General features: G+C 41.9%; 1 protein-coding gene across 18 annotated transcripts in view; it reads right to left on the minus strand.

Annotated features, from left to right (window-relative positions):
* Positions 1–16412, minus strand: part of GRB10 (growth factor receptor bound protein 10) — a 286718-nt gene that overhangs the window by 41359 nt on the left and 228947 nt on the right. For 16 of the 18 annotated variants that reach the window (XM_075586488.1, XM_075586494.1, XM_075586489.1 and 13 more), the window contains 2 exons: positions 4282–4397; positions 27–101 (listed from right to left, as the gene is read on the minus strand). In XM_075586488.1, coding sequence (XP_075442603.1) covers positions 27–101; positions 4282–4397 — 191 coding nt within the window. The remainder of the gene's footprint in view (positions 1–26; positions 102–4281; positions 4398–16412) is intronic. The other 2 variants (XM_075586486.1, XM_075586487.1) reach the window with 2 other exon arrangements.

The following is a 16412-nucleotide window of genomic DNA, read 5'->3' on the forward strand; positions in this document are numbered from 1 at the left end:
TGAGGGCCCAAATGGGCTGTAATTACCTGCAATAACTGGGACTGGGGGATGCTGCCGTTTGATTGTTGACACCAAGCAACCATCTGTTCTGGAAAGAAATTCTAAAAGATAAGAGATGAGGGTTGCTAAAAGTCAAGGTGCATATGTGTAAACCTCCAGTCACCTGCAGATATAAACATCAACTGCGCGCACACACACACACACACACGTCTGCAACCCTGCCTTTCACCATCACCCAGCATACAGTGCTTCCACTGCAGCAAGGGATTCTGGGGAATAACATGCAAATGAGCACACCGTGCCATTTTTTGCTTCAAATCCATTTCGACATGGACCCTTATACGCTTATGCTTACTGCATTGCACAGCTTTTTAGCACAGCCATTAGATACAATGCATAGCCAGTAATATAAATACAGGTGTGTGAAAAAGAATTCCATGGTTTTACATATCAGGACATAATAACAATCATCTGTTCCTTAGCAGGTCTAAAAATTAGGTAAATACAACCTCAGATGAACAACAACACATGACATTACACAGTGTCATGATTTATTTAACAAAAATAAAGCCAAAATGGAGAAGCTGTGTGTGAAAAACTAAGTACACCCTTACTGCTTCCATAGGAATTAAGATGCTATGTAGCAGACAGGTGCTGCTAATCAAATGCCCTTGATTCATTGATCATCAGCAAGTGTGACCAACTCTATAAAAGCCGAAGTTTTAGAAGTTTGCTGGTCTGGAGCTTTCAGGTGTGTGTTAACACAATGCCAGAGGAAAGACATCAGCAATGATCTTAGAGAAGCAATTGTTGCTGCCCATCAATCTGCGAAGGGTTATAATTCGATTTCCAAACAATTTAAAGTCCTTCATTCTACAGTGAGAAAGATTATTCAAAAAGTGGAAAACATTCTAGACAGTTGCCAATCATCCCAGGAGTGGATGTCCCAGCAAATGCACCCCAAGGTCAGACCGTGCAATGCTCAGAAAAATTGCAAAAAAAACAAGAGTTACATCTCAGACTCTACAGGCCTCAGTTAGCATGTTAAATGTTAAAGTTCATGACAGTACAATTAGAAAAAGACTGAACAAGTATGGTTTCTTTGGAAGGGTTGCCAGGAGAAAGCCTCTTCTCTCTAAAAAGAACATGACAGCACGGCTTAGGTTTGCAAAGTTGCATCTGAACAAAACCACAAGACTTCTGGAACAATGTCCTTTGGACAGACGAGACCAAAGTGGAGACGTTTGGCCATAATGCACAGCGCCACGTTTGGCGAAAACCAAACACAGCATATCAGCACAAACAGCTCATACCAACTGTCCAGCACGGTGGTGGAGGGGTGATGATTTGGGCTTGTTTTGCAGCCACAGGACCTGGGAACCTTGCAGTCATTGAGTCGACCATGAACTCCTCTGTATACCAAAGTATTCTAGAGTCAAATGTGAGGCCATCTGTCCGACAGCTAAAGCTTGGCCGAAATTGGGTCATGCAACAGGAAAATGATCCCAAGCACACCAGCAAATCTACAACAGAATGGCTGAAAAAGAAAAGAATCAAGGTGTTGCAATGGCCCAGTCAAAGTCCAGACCTCAACCCCATTGAAATGCTGTGGCAGGACCTTGAGAGCTGTGCATAAACAAATGCCCGCAAACCTCAATGAACTGAAGCAACGTTGTAAAGAAGAGTGGGTCAAAATTCCTCCACAACGATGTGAGAGACTGATAAAATCATACAGAAAATGATTACTTCAACTTATTGCTGCTAAAGGTGGTTGTACAAGCTATTGAATCATAAAGTATCCTTTGTTTTCAAATGACTTCTCCATTTTGGCTTTATTTTTGTTAAATAAACCATGACTGTGTAATATGTCATGTGTTGTTGTTCATCTGAGGTTGTATTTACCCAATTTTTAGACCTGCTAAGGAACAGATTGTTATGTCCCGATATGTAAAACCATAGAATTCAAAGAGGGTGTACTTTCTTTTTCACACAACTGTATATAAAATACACATGCATACTGCACACTATGGGGAAATAAATCATCCAACTACTCCATTCTCATTTTGCGAGGATAACCTTTGTAGTGCCAGTAATAAATTCATTTTTAATCTATTAAGCAACACTAATCAACTCCATGATGCTTATTAGTTACAGGGGCACCTAAGTTCATATTGGGCCACCATTCCATTGATTATTAACTGAGCAACAGGTTTAATCGTTATTTTATCTCTTCCATGTTGTCCTTGTGGATTAAATAGATCCAACAGATGGGCAGTTTAGATTGGAGAAAAAGCCAGATGTTGATCACCCATTAAAAAGGACATTTCCCCCCCAAAAAGATATATACTCATACTTAAAGAGCATTAAGAATGGGCCATCTCCAACCTCAGTACTTCTTGATGAGCACAAATACATTAGACTATGTTTAATAACCAGATGCTACACACGGCCAGAAACTAGAAGAAAAAGATGGGGGAGACTTCTTATTTCAAAGAATTGGTCTTTGTTTGAAAGATGTGCAAAGGTAAACACCGCCCTGCATAGAAGGTGATTTGCTTGGACTCACAGCCGTGTCTTTTAGAACAGGGGTGCGCAGTTTCCTACATGCTCCCCCGTCTCCTTTCCGGCTCGCGCCCCCCTCCCTGCGTCATGTGACGCCACGTTGCCAAGGCACCGTGACAGCACCTGACCCCGCTGTGCCATTTGACACCGGGTTGCCATGGAGAAAAGTCGCTGGAAGGAAAGTTAAGTAAAAGTTAGAGGCCTCGTGCGATCCCGGCATTTATTTTAAATGCTTTCGGGGAAGCGCGCCGAAGCGCGGGGCCTCTAACCGCCGAGCCCCAAAAAATCTCATGCCCTCCACTTTGCGCACCCGTTTTAGAAGATCCACACAGATCGAATTATGGTAAAATGGGGGTACAGCGTTAATGTACCAAATAAGGATAAAACAAGTGTAAAACAGACAGAAGGTAACAAGGGCCCTGCTTGTGAGAGCTTACCCACTAGCATTAAAAAAAAAAATACTAGGAACATTTTAGGGACTATATCACCAGGATGGTTCAAATTTATATAGAAGCAAAAGGGCCTCATTCCGAATTGTTTAAAGCAGATTTCAGATAACCCCTATCCTTCAATTGAAAAGTCAATGGGGATTTTCAACCAAAAAACAGCTACTTTGGACAATATAGAATTATACCCATAGCAGCTTATTAACATGCCTGAAGTGGAATAGCAGCACTGCAAGATTTATCATACAAAACCACAGGTCAGACATGAAATGCAAATGTCTCTGAATTAATTGTAAAGTAAAGCTACTTGGCCTCAACTTCTAAAAGATATGCAGTTAAAACTGGCAAACAAATTGCATTTCATCCTTGATTACCTACTTCATGAAATTCCCCAGTAGTATTTTTAAGAAATTTGAATGTACACTTTTTCAGGCCCCTCAACAGAATTGTGTATTAAAATTCTGGAATCATTAATAAATTCTATTTTAAGTCATGGTATGAAAGCCTAGCTAATTCTAAAGGAAACAATTTACAAGATTTTGATTAAAAAAAAAGGAGCTTGCATTCAATTAGAGAGGTTACATGGCTAAATACGGTACTTTCAGTTTATTGAACTAATGTGTTGCCAAGCGGAACTGACGCTTTAATAAGTATCACATTCAGCTCAATTTCAAGATTGTTCAAGTGTCAGGTTAAAAGAAAAAAAATAAATAAAGCATAACACAAAAGTACTCTAAAATATGCAACAGCCCATTATTTTTTTGAAATGCCAAAATAAGCATTTCAAATCACCCAAGCTTCATCCATTTGACGTGTTAGGAAAATGTCAGCCATCTTAATTTCAGTCAAAAGGAGATGGATCTATACAGATTGCATCACAATGAAAGGGAACGGTCACAATAAAAAGCACAATGAGCTCTGGTGACTGACTATATATATATAAAAAAATATATATAAAGTTGTAACTATAAGTATACATCTTGTTTGTAATTGTATTCACGTTTTTAAGAAGGCCAAAAGCTTGCAGCAGCGTTTTAGTGTTTACATTCTCCCCTGTTCGATCACACTTAGCCGAGCTGTTTTCTGTGCAGATCTCAGAGACTTATCCAAATAACCCTCAACATGAGCAACTCTGACATCACTGGACATCAAAGAGCATCAAAGTGGGTGGGCTTGGCAGCTATGGTAAGTTTTAGTTCTTAAAGAAGGAGCCGAAAACAGGTCATCTATAAACTGTTTTTTTTTTTTTTTTTTAAATAAATTGTGCACTCACCACAGGATTCTTAAAAAATTCATATTTTGCATAATTCTTCCTGAACAGAAATTTGCTTTCGCTGGACATCATGGACTGGACTTGCACTACCAATTCATGGTCTTCTATGCACCGCTCTGGAATAAAACAAACACAAATAAATAAATAACCAGGTTAATGTGCATGTTCTTTACATTTCTATTTAAAATGAGATGTAGTCAGAGCAGAGGATATACTAGATAGCTATGGCTACATGATACAAAAATAACTGCTTTCGAAGATTGTGTTGGGCAGCATAGGATTTGTAGAGAAACTCAGAATACAGGTGTCAAACAGAACAAGAATCCAGTTTTCTATAGCATTTAGTGGTATACACATGTTAAGTGCCACTTTAAATTGATCAGGTTATTGTCATGTCATAGAACATACTGTAGAAAATTTATTTGTATCGCACACAATCAATAAACCCTTTATTACCATACAATTTAAATAAATCGTAAGAGAATAATAATATCAGATTGTAAATTAGGAAATGGTTTAAAAATGTATTGAAAAAGTATAGGTGTCTGCCAAAAAGATCTTTATTGCATTTCGCCTCTAATTGTGAAAGTGTGCAGTTATTATAAGGAACAATGATCCCAACTGGCTTACTTGGCAACATCTTTACTGTAAGCATGATTACACGTGTTTATTTTTGTTGCTATGGAAGTCAATAGCAAATTGACAACCCTTCAAGCCCCTCCCCTTAAAGAAGCAAACCAAGCCAGGGTGTCTGGGCTAAACCCCATTCATTTCAGCTTCGGTAACCACATGCTTCCAAAAACCATTTCCTCTGAAAGGGGTGCCGGTGTATCCCTCTGCTTTGTAAAGTTCACGCGTCCCGCGGGCCAATAGGAAGCTGCACCGATGATGTCATGACTTCCTATTGGCCCGCATGGCATGGGCGCTTTGAAAAGCAGCCATTACAAGATGCCAGCTAGCCAAGTAGAGCGGCTACCGGCACCTACTAAGTAGGTAAGTATCTCGTAAAAAATAAATAAATTATTGGGGGGGAAAAACCTCTAGCTTGGGTTGCTGCTTTAAGGATTTCAATTTATAAACACATTGTGGAATGCTCTAAACATTTGCTGTTCAAGGAATTCAAGCAAGTATTTTTTTTGTGGGGGGGAGGGCGTATAGAGGAGACTGGTTCAATTTTATTTTTGCCTTCCTATATCTGCTAGGAGACAATTATTTTTTACACTATTCATTACTGTAACTGTATATATTGGTCCCTCAAAAAACAAACAAAAAACCATACATTTTACTACACGTCTCAATTACTTCAATACACATTTACTGCGTATGTAACCAACAACGCCTAACGGAATCAGTCAAAAATTTTTTTAAAGGAAAACAAAAAGGCCACTGGTTGAACACATCATAACCTCCATACAGACTGGTTTCTGCTTGAACAAATCTAATATCCCTTTATAGCTAAAATATTACTATGCGAGATCCTCCACCCAGTTTAATGAATATATTATGAAACAAATATTTAACGGTCTAATAAATAATGGTTCCATGATGAGGTAATTAATGGCTCAAAACAAAACTAAGAAAACAATGCAAGTATTTAATTACAAAGCAGCACCAATTTACCCTTTGTCTTTGTTCATTCTGGCATCATGTCCCGATACCATGCCATCATAATACACAAGGTTAGCATTAACATCTCATCCCAAAGGTCTAGGATATTGAGAGTTTGAGACTTGCCAACACGCCATGGATTTCTGTGTGTGTCAATGATTTAGAGCCCATCCTACAGTACCAAATTTTTAGCATCAGTTTGAAATCTTTCAATGGTGCCTGACAATGTCAATTCATATGGCAACCTCAATGGTAGAAACAGTCTTTGGTTTGTGCCTACTGTATAGACATGTGGTGGTTTTTTCCCCCACTTTAAATTGGCTTGATACATCAGCAACACTGCCTTTGTGTCAAAATGATGGGTTAACCTATTGACTGCCAGAGGAACTTGCAACTGATTGCAAGTCCCTCTGGAACTCAAGTGATTAAGAAACCAGTCAGTAATTAAAATAATAGTTATAGTCTCACAATATAATATTTTTGGTCTCCTGAGCCTCTACTAATTCTTGATCTGCACACGCTACTTAACAGACCTTTATGGGGTTTTCATAGTGGGATGCAAGGGGAGATGGGGGGGGGGGGTCCGAACTCCTTAACTGCTCACTTTATTGCACAGTACAATAAATAGATATGAATAAATTGTTCCCTAGACAGAAAATCAAGCAACATGCAATCCCCGCCCATAATAAAATGGAAATTAAAAGCTATAAAAAAAATTAAAAAAAATGTTTAAACATTTAGAGTGCTAGACTTCATAGTGACATTTGGTAGACTTTCCTTCTACACCGTTGTGGGAAAGTGTGAAAATAGATGTCTACACCAGCACCCTGTCTCCCCACACTGAATTTTTACAGCAGATTGGAAATGTATTCTGCGGACCTAGTGTCATCTAAGGGGGACAGGTCATTTTTAACTCCCTCTACTGGAATGATTGAAATGCTTCCATCTATGGATTTTATTTCTCTCTTCTCCCCTTCACACACACCCCTCTCTTATGCAGGGTTGCTTAACCCCTTGAGTGCTGAAGGGGTAATGGCCACAGCCTCTATGGTACAGATTGGGATTATGTGATGTCACTGATGAGGCAAATCAAAGAGCAAGAGTCCTTTTAAGGCCAAGTTGCATTCAGGGCTTTACGGGAGATAACACAGATTCCCCGCGGAGCGCATCACTGTTTCTTTAATGCCCAGAAATCTCTTACTTCCCCCTCCTCCCCAGCCCCCCCCCCTCTTTGAAGGTTATAGGAGAAAATCAAACGTTTGTTTCCCAACCATTTTTGAGAATTTTCTATTTCGAAATGACACTTGTAATTATTAGGATGCAAATATAACAGACTAAAAAAATTAAATGCATTTGCCCCCAATGATAAGCGTATGTCTACAAAACTCAGAAAAATTAAATATTTCGTTGCTTGACGGAGGTTTTTTTTTTTTTTTTTTAATCTTTGGAAAAAAGAGAAACGTAATCAGATGTTTTCCTGCTTAAAACCAGTCATAGCCATTGGTTAATTACAGTTCTAGGACGGTGAAACCTTTTTGCCTTACGCAATTACATTAAAATACCGTACCATATTTCCTAAAGTAGTTGGGGGAAATAACTACCTGACCTCAAACTGGTATTTTGCCAACTCAATTTTGTTGGAATCCCTTTATTTTATTTATTCATTCATAAAATGTTTTACCAGGAAGTAATACATTGAGAGTTACCTCTCGTTTCAAGTATGTCCTGGGCATAGAGTTTAGATGACAAATACATAGTTACATGAGTGAACAGGATATACATTATATACAAGACATTGCATGCTCTGTAAGAGATAATATATATTATAGGCGCATGTAAGGCCTTGCCAATAGTGCCGGAGACGAGTGATGTCACCCGTCGCCGCAAGCGAAAGTTGTATTTCGCTTTGCAGCAGTGTCGCGGACGACCAGGCTCCTGATTGGTTCATGACATGAGGTGACACCCCCTGAAAAATCAAATAATTTTGGCTACCAAAATTTGCATTGCCCCGTCGCGCTTACTATAAGCGCACGCGGCGGAGACCATGCATTTGTTTTCGGGCGACGTCGCGTCGCCGGCACTAAGAGCGCAGCCTAACAGTTACAGACCAGAATAAAATTTGAGAGCTTTAGTTTTGAAAGAACTTAGACTGGTGGTGGCTGTGAGTCTCTGGTAGATTGTTCCAGTTTTGGGGTGCACGGCGATAGAGGGACCAGAATGTGTTTCAGGCCCCTTCACTGCCCAAGCTCAGCATAGGTTAACAACCCCTTACAGTATTTCCAGTGTCTCATAGTATTATCTGAAGCAATTATTCACAAATATTACAAGATCTCAAAAGACAAAAAGCCCCAATGCTACATCCAATATGATAAATTAGATCGCTAAATACTTATCCGTTTCTCTTTTCATAAGGGACTATCATTTAGTTAAATTATCTGGCACAAGCATTTTAAGCTTCCAAACCCAAACTAGGTTTCCCTTCATTTTTGCAAGTTATCATCTGGCAATTTAAACTAGCAGAACTTTTTATTATTAATTTTTTAAATCCTATAAACATGTTACTTTATAGGCTAAGAATTTCGCTTATTTTTCTCGTGCAATGGTTATGTTCTACAGGGCATTCCTTAAATATTAAGACCTATAAATGTAAATGAAGTTACAAAGTTAGTTTTCAAATTGGTCTAAAGTTTTATCCTATTTTGTCTTTTAAGGCTTTCTTAAGATATAAGAATGTGCAAGTAACAATTTTATGTAGACTTAAAAGATATAATTCACCTTTCACCAAAAGGCCAAGAAAAAACAGGCAATCCAACACTCCTTAACAGTCAGAGAAAAAACATTTTCTCCAAAAGAAAAAATTTGAATTTAACACTCCCCATCAAAGAATACACACCAGAAATAAAGCTACATAGAATTCATATTAAAAAAAAAAAAAAAAAAAAACAACTTTAAAATAGATAAATTGCCACAGCAATTATTTTTATTCAGTAGAATACGGTCTTTTTGCAGGTGGATAATGTATTTGTCATTAAATATAACTATTCATAAACTAAAAATTATGGAAAAAGACAAAAAATGCATACCATGTACAGATGTACTTGTAGTAAACATCATATTAGATCATCAAATTGCCACAGGATCAAAAGGCAGCGATTAACCTTTGCTACATCTGTAGAATACCCTTAATTATGCACGAGCAAAATTAAACAGATCTTTCTTTTGCACTAGCAGGGAGGTCCATTGTGGAAGATGTTGCATATAAACTTGCAGGATGGCTTAAGCTTTTCCTAGAGATTACCTCAATTCATCTCAACAACATTGCTATTATGGTCTCTAAATCTCCCTAATAACATTTAAATTCGTTTAATCCATACCACTATATGCAATCCCCAAAAGACATTCAACATGATTGTATTTTTTTACATTCAGGACTAAAGCAAGAGGAGAGGCTAACTAATTTAGATCTTTTTACATTACAAAAGAGGTGTCCAAGAGGGGATATCAAACTATATACAAATCTATTCAGTGTCAATACAAGGAGCTTTCAAAAGGACTCGGCATCCAAGGGCAGTACAAACACGGGGGTCATCCATTAAGGTTGGAGGAAGGAGATTTCACCAGCAACAAAGGAAAGGGTTCTTTACTGTAAGGGCAGTTAAAATGTGGCATTCATTACCCATGAGATTGATGGTAGATACAGTATGAGATTGATAAAAATTAAAGATGTCAGTTTTAAGAAGAGAACATGTCCCTACCTGCGCACCAGAGGGTACGCGAGTGTCTACGTGGTGGCCATTGCCCATGTTCCAATGTCACTGTCCTTACCTGATATGTGCGCAAAAATGAGCCAGATCCCAGGGTTTGCTAAAGCCCGACTCTTAGATCCCAAACTGGGATACAACTCTCCTGTGGAGTACGATTTTAGTTAACTGCCCCCATGATATACCGGAGGAAAATGCTCCACAATTTCTGCAGCTCCCTGGAGCCCTACCCGGCGGATGTCCCGTCATACTTTGAACTAACCATCAAAATGGAAACACCTAGTGTCGCCCCTAGCGTGGAGGAGTGTCAGGTGGTTATGACTAGCCGAAGTGAGGCCGGCAGCCAACGGTCTGGTGGCGCCACCGCAGTTCGGAAGGAGCTCAGATACTCAGATACTCTGGAGCCCTACAGCAGCTGACAGAGAAGCTAAGCCACTGACGTAGCAGTATCTTAAGTCGAGTCTTTTCTGGGTTATTCAACACCCACGGGGGAAGAATCGATTGAGGGATGGAAGGACCATACTTTGCAAGTATTGGAAGAGTGGTCCTGTTCCATGGCTGTCAAGAAACAGCGGATAATGGAATGCCTGAAGTCCCCTGCTTCGACGATTGTCAGAGTGCACCGGGAACAGTACACGGATGTAACGGCCCGGATGCTAGTTAAAATCAGGCCTATGTTCTGGAGGACGATGAAAGTGAACTTTGGTCTAAGTTCTATGCCCTCTGACAGAAAGAAGGGGAGGAGCTATCTGCATTCCTCCACCGTATACAATAGTATTGTGGCCACTACTCACCCGCAAACTCATCCCTGTCTCTGAAATGGATGAATGTCGGCGAAAAAACAGTTCCTGAGAGGATACAGCCCACCCACCATATAGCCAACCTGCATTTATGGGGCTATTGAATCAGGTGACAGCCATGCATGCGCCTTGAGCACTACACACTTCAAGAAGCCTAAGGATTCTCGCAAGGGAGAGACCAAAAGGGAGTCAGCTCAGAAGCCTAATGAGACAGAATGTTTAGAGGCTAACCCTCCTTCAGTGGCGCCCGTCTCAATCTCCATCTGGAGCCATGGCCTGCACCGTTCAAATAGCAGAACAGCCATCCACATCCTGGATAGCGCCCACGCACCTAGCCCCGAAAAGGAGCCACAAACGGATGCCTACAATCGAGTAGCACCTGCGGTCATAGTACGAGTACTAGTGGAGGATATTTACTCCTCTGCTTTGCTGGACACTGGGTCTCAAGAGACCATCATCTACCGGCCATTTACGACCTGCATCTAAAACATCTGCCTATGAAGTCGGCAGAGGAGATGAAATTGTTGGGCCTCAGTAGTGAAGGCTACCCCATTGATGGGGGTGATTCAAGTGCGATTGAATATACCGCAGTTCAATACCAACAAAACCCAACCCATGGAAGTGGAAGCCATGATATGTCCCGAGCCCCGGGAACAACCAAGTTCCCTCATCATATTGGGGACCAACGTGGATGTGTTGAGATCCCTGATCCGGGACTTTCTGCAAGAACCCGGCGAACTACCCCAATCATCTTTGCGGATTCACCTGTATTCAAAGAATAATGCTATAGGATCTCTGCCCAAGTAGGATTTGGACAATTTTTCAACCTTGAGAAGGGGTTGACAGATTCCACCAGAGGGTGTGAGGCACATGGCCACTGTATCCAACTACCCGGGCCGCGACGAGGCCAACTGGTATTTTTCATTAGAGACCATGCCCGAAGAGGATGCCAAGAGAGGGTTCAAAATGGTGCCACAGATGAAGTGGATGTCTTCACTTCCTTGCTGGTTCAAGGTGATCATACAGAATCTCGCACCACCCTATATGGTTTGACGGTCAAGCATTGGGTCGGATATACCCGTTACTCAAATAGAATCCCTGACTCATGTGAACGCGGCTACCGTGCGAGAAGCAACTCCCGGATTGCAGTAAGACTTTGGGAAATCGTCCTTGCCAGCAGAGTGGAAGAAAAGGCTAAGCGACAAGCTGGCAAAACACAAGTATGTGTTCTCCACCAGTGAGATGGATATGGACTGCAGCAAGTGTGCTCAACACATGATCCGATTGAACGATACCACTCCATTTCGGGAGCGTTCCAGAGGCATAGCTCCCAGAGATGGAGGATGTGAGGGACATCCTGAAGGAGATGGAGTCAGCGGGTATCTTAATGGAGTCCCGTAGCCCATATGCCTCGTCTATTGAGGTAGTGCGGAAGAACGGATTCGCGCATCTGTGCGTGGACTACCGCACCTCTGCACGGTCCCGGACCAATATAAATTGCCGCAGATTGAAGAGATCCTCAGCGCCTTATCAGGCAGTGGTTCAGCGTGCTGGAACCGAAGTCTGGATACTACAGGTACCAATGAGCCCCGAAGACCAGGAGAAGACTGCATTTGTCTGCCCCCTCGTGTTTTACCAGTTCACCCAGATGCCCCGAGGCATTTGTAGTGCACCTGCATCAATCCAGAGGTTAATGGAAAAGACCATTGGTGACATGAATCCCCGGGAGTGTCTGGTCTATCTGGACAATATTGTGTTCGGAAGAACATTAGAAGAGCACGGAGAACGTCTTTTGAGGATTCTGGATCAACTGGGAAAAGAAAAAACAGGAGGGAATAGGGAGTGATCAACTTAAATCTTGCTAATTAACTTAAATGGTCATACGATAATTATGAGTGGGTGCAAACTGTGAACTGAAAGTGAATCAGTAAAAAAGGGAACACAAAATGATTGTGTACCAAGGAAAATTCACTTAAATGCACACCTCTCTATTGGATAAAATGTAACCTTTATTGCTATTGACTTAAAACATATATTATCGAGTGTACGTGTAAGTGTATTAAAAATATATTAAACAAAATTGAATAGAGCAGTGTCAATCCCTGAGATATATATTGCCACTCATATGCTACATTAGCAATGAGATGGTAGGGATAGAGACTGCAGATCAGCGAGGTAGAAATAGCCACCAGTATCAACAGTTAAACACAGTTTGATGAGGGAGGCCCAAATTGATCAAATGACAACTCTCAAAGTGCATACTATGAACACAATGATGTTCAATACAGTATTAATAAGGCACAATGCTAAGATGTTGCATTGGCCGCACCACGCTGTGTGTGAATGGTTGATATATAAATATATACTTGTAATGAACTACCACAGCATACAATGTAGCAAGGATCCACAGCAATGGACCCCCACTAGTAGGGTGTAAAGCACTGTGATGATTTGATAGGCAAGTAGCATAGATGTTATATGGATAGAACTAGATGCATCACCACAGGATTAAATACTGAACATAGATGCCTATACTCAAACCTCACTGTTAATACATATCTAAACTGTGTAACTGGTAGCACTGATCTTACACTAAAACTAAAACAGCTCCATAACGGAGACTGATAACATTATCACGTGTCCAACGCACGTTTCCCTCCAGCTACGGAGCTTCTTCATGGACATATTTGCATTGATCGGGGAGCAAAGCCTATTAATGGCCGACCGTCACCATGGAAACATAGTAAACATGTCCCAATGCGCATGTATCAATCTCATCATCCACGTCTACACATGCGCACATCTATGCATAGAATGTTAAAAAATATTGACATATTCTCTTAAGTATCACTACTGTCACCCGATATAACTAAAGTATTACCTTGATATGAACGCTGCAGCTGCCAAGTCCGTTCGTATACAATCGCGGCGTCCTATCTAAAGCTTACAGACGCCATTGCGCATGCGTGACTAAATAGAGTCAAACGCTGCCGCAACCCATTGCGCATGTGTAGTTAAATGGAAATTAAACCCCTCGTTACGACTGCGTGCGCATGTGTGAGAAGATAGAACATACCCGATATCATCGGCAGTCTATGATCACCACTGCGCATGCGTGGAATGACTGAATTAGAACAATTTCTTTGACAGCCATTAGTAGCTACTAGGCTGTCACTGTGGTGATGCATCTAGTTATATCCATATAACATCTATGCTACTTGCCCATCAAATCATCACAGTGCTTTACACCCTACTAGTGGGGGTCCATTGCTGTGGATCCTTGCTACATTGTATGCTGTGGTACTTCATTACAAGTATATATTTATATATCAACCATTCACACACAGCATGGTGTGGCCAATGCAACATCTTAGCATTGTGCCTTATTAATACTGTATTGAACATCATTGTGTTCATAGTATGCACTTTGAGAGTTGTCATTTGATCAATTTGGGCCTCCCTCATCAAACTGTGTTTAACTGTTGATACTGGTGGCTATTTCCACCTCGCTGATCTGCAGTCTCTATCCCTACCATCTCATTGCTAATGTAGCATATGAGTGGCAATATATATCTCAGGGATTGACACTGCTCTATTCAATTTTGTTTAATATATTTTTAATACACTTACACGAACACTCGATAATATATGTTTTAAGTCAATAGCAATAAAGGTTACATTTTATCCAATAGAGAGGTGTGCATTTAAGTGAATTTTCTTTGGTACACAATCATTTTGTGTTCCCTTTTTTACTGCTCGACTGGGAAAAGGCCTGAATTTGTCACTGGACAAATGTTGCTTCTGCCCCACTACGGTAACCTATGTGGGCCACGTCGTATCCACCGAAGGAGTGGCTACCGACCCCGCTAAAGTTTAAGCTGTGGTGAACTGGCCCAGACCAGATAATGTGATGGAGCTACGAACCTTCCTGGGGTTTTGCGAGTACTACCAAAGATTCATAATGGGCTACTCAAGCAAAGCCAAGGTCAACAATCTTTTGAAAATCTACCAAGAAGAGCCGCAACCCTGCGAACGCCGTTCGGGGACAAATGGACTTCCACCTGCGAGAAAGCCTTCACAGGGCTGAAGAAGTCTCACTGAAGCCCCTGTCTTGGCCTATGCAGACCCGGGTCAACGTACATCCTGCACATGGATGTCAGCTTCAACGAGCTGGGAGCGGCATTACACCAAAAATACCCTGCAGGCCTCCGGTCGGTAGCACATTTGAGTCGCAGCCTAACAGCGAGTGATCAGAACTACCCGGTCCATAAACTGGAATTCATAGCACTCAGTGGGCTATTGTAGATAATCTTCACAGTTAGCTATATGGGGTCTCCGAGGTGCCAATTGACAACCTTTCACATACATCTTGACCTCCGTCAAGTTAGACACCACCGGTCACAGGTGATTGGCTGCCCTGTTTAACTATCAGTTTACTCTGAAGTACAAGCCTGGGCCCTTGAATGTCGGAGCCGATGTCCTGGGCCGAAAGTCATTTTCTCCGAACTCAGGAACCTAGGAATACCGGGGAAGTACAAACTGGCCAACAGATGACGAGGGGCACTCTTCGAGGTTGAGTCATAGATGCCTGACCTCATATCTATCGCATCAAGGATTCAAAGGGGCGGAAAAAAGTTTGGCATCGGAATCAGAAGAAGCGGATAATGACCCTGTCAGTCAAGCGCCCACTCCAGTGGCCTTAACAAGTCGGTCTGTGGACCCATAAAGTCCTATCTTCACCCCCAAGGGTGTTAATGACATTCACTCAGAGGGCAAGGGCCTCAAGCCGATGGTAACCTCTCCGTCCCTGAAGTTGAAGAAGTTCGTTGGAGCCAAAGACAGAGGTGCCCTCCAATGAGGGTGGCTTATGATTCGTTAGGGGCACCCCACTATGAATCTCAGCAGTCGTCTCGGTGCAAGCTAGCATCCATTATGGTGATTCCAACTGAAGTGTTGAACGCCATTTAAGTATGTACCAATTATGCTGTGTTTAAGTTGTGAAATTTATTTTTATTATATAAAAGCCTGTATAAATGTTCTCAAGCGGGGCCGTTGAATTCTCCACCGGGGGAGGATGTAGTAAGAGTCCACTTTCCCTGCCTCCGGTGCGGGAAACTGCTACGCTGCCAGCTGGTCTACGAACCAGTAGTCGGGTAAACTGTAGGGCGTGCAGGATCAGCAGCCATCTTGGAAGTGCGGAACTAACACTATCAGAAGCTTTATCAAGTTGCGGTGGCCATCTTGGACTAGAGACTGCACCTTAGGCCCCAGCTATGCCCTGAGCCACAACAGATCAGTATCAGGCAGTACTGCTGCACTGGTGGATGGATGTCCATGTGGTGCCTGCGACCAGGTTACAGGTTCCACAGACATTTTGTGAGACCCTCCGACTGAAGCTCACAAGGAAAGGAGGATCCGGACCTCCGAGAGAGGGGATTTGTGTCAGAGGCCCCGCTACGTGGGACCCTCTCCAACCCATCGCGACAAGCAGCACCTGGGTACTGGAGTACCCAGTCAGGTACCCAACTTGCACCTACATACACAGGGGGTAGCGCTACCTCACATTTGGGTGGGCCTTGCTGGGACAGGACACTAGGGGTATTGGTACCCAGGGCATCCTCAGTACCTTGGGGGACCACCATTGTTAGTACATTGTATTGTATCGATGTGATATATTGTTATCTTTGTTATACTGTAATACAGTACAACAGTTATATTATACCAGGATATATTGTTATTATTGGGTCCTATGAGGAGTTACCCCGCTTACGCTGGGATCCTCAAAAAGGTGGAGGCGCTGCACCGCGAGATATAGTACCCCAGGATCACCAGAAGTGGAAGCTTTGGCCTCCTGTGAGCCACACAGGTAACAGCAGCCCATAGTTTCCCATAGGCATAGGGAGTTAATATTGTAGCATGTTATTTTCCAGGGGTAGAAAGTTTATGGATAATTCATGTACCC

Source organism: Ascaphus truei, chromosome 2 (genome assembly GCF_040206685.1).
Source record: "Ascaphus truei isolate aAscTru1 chromosome 2, aAscTru1.hap1, whole genome shotgun sequence".
NCBI classification, from domain to species: Eukaryota; Metazoa; Chordata; class Amphibia; order Anura; family Ascaphidae; genus Ascaphus; species Ascaphus truei.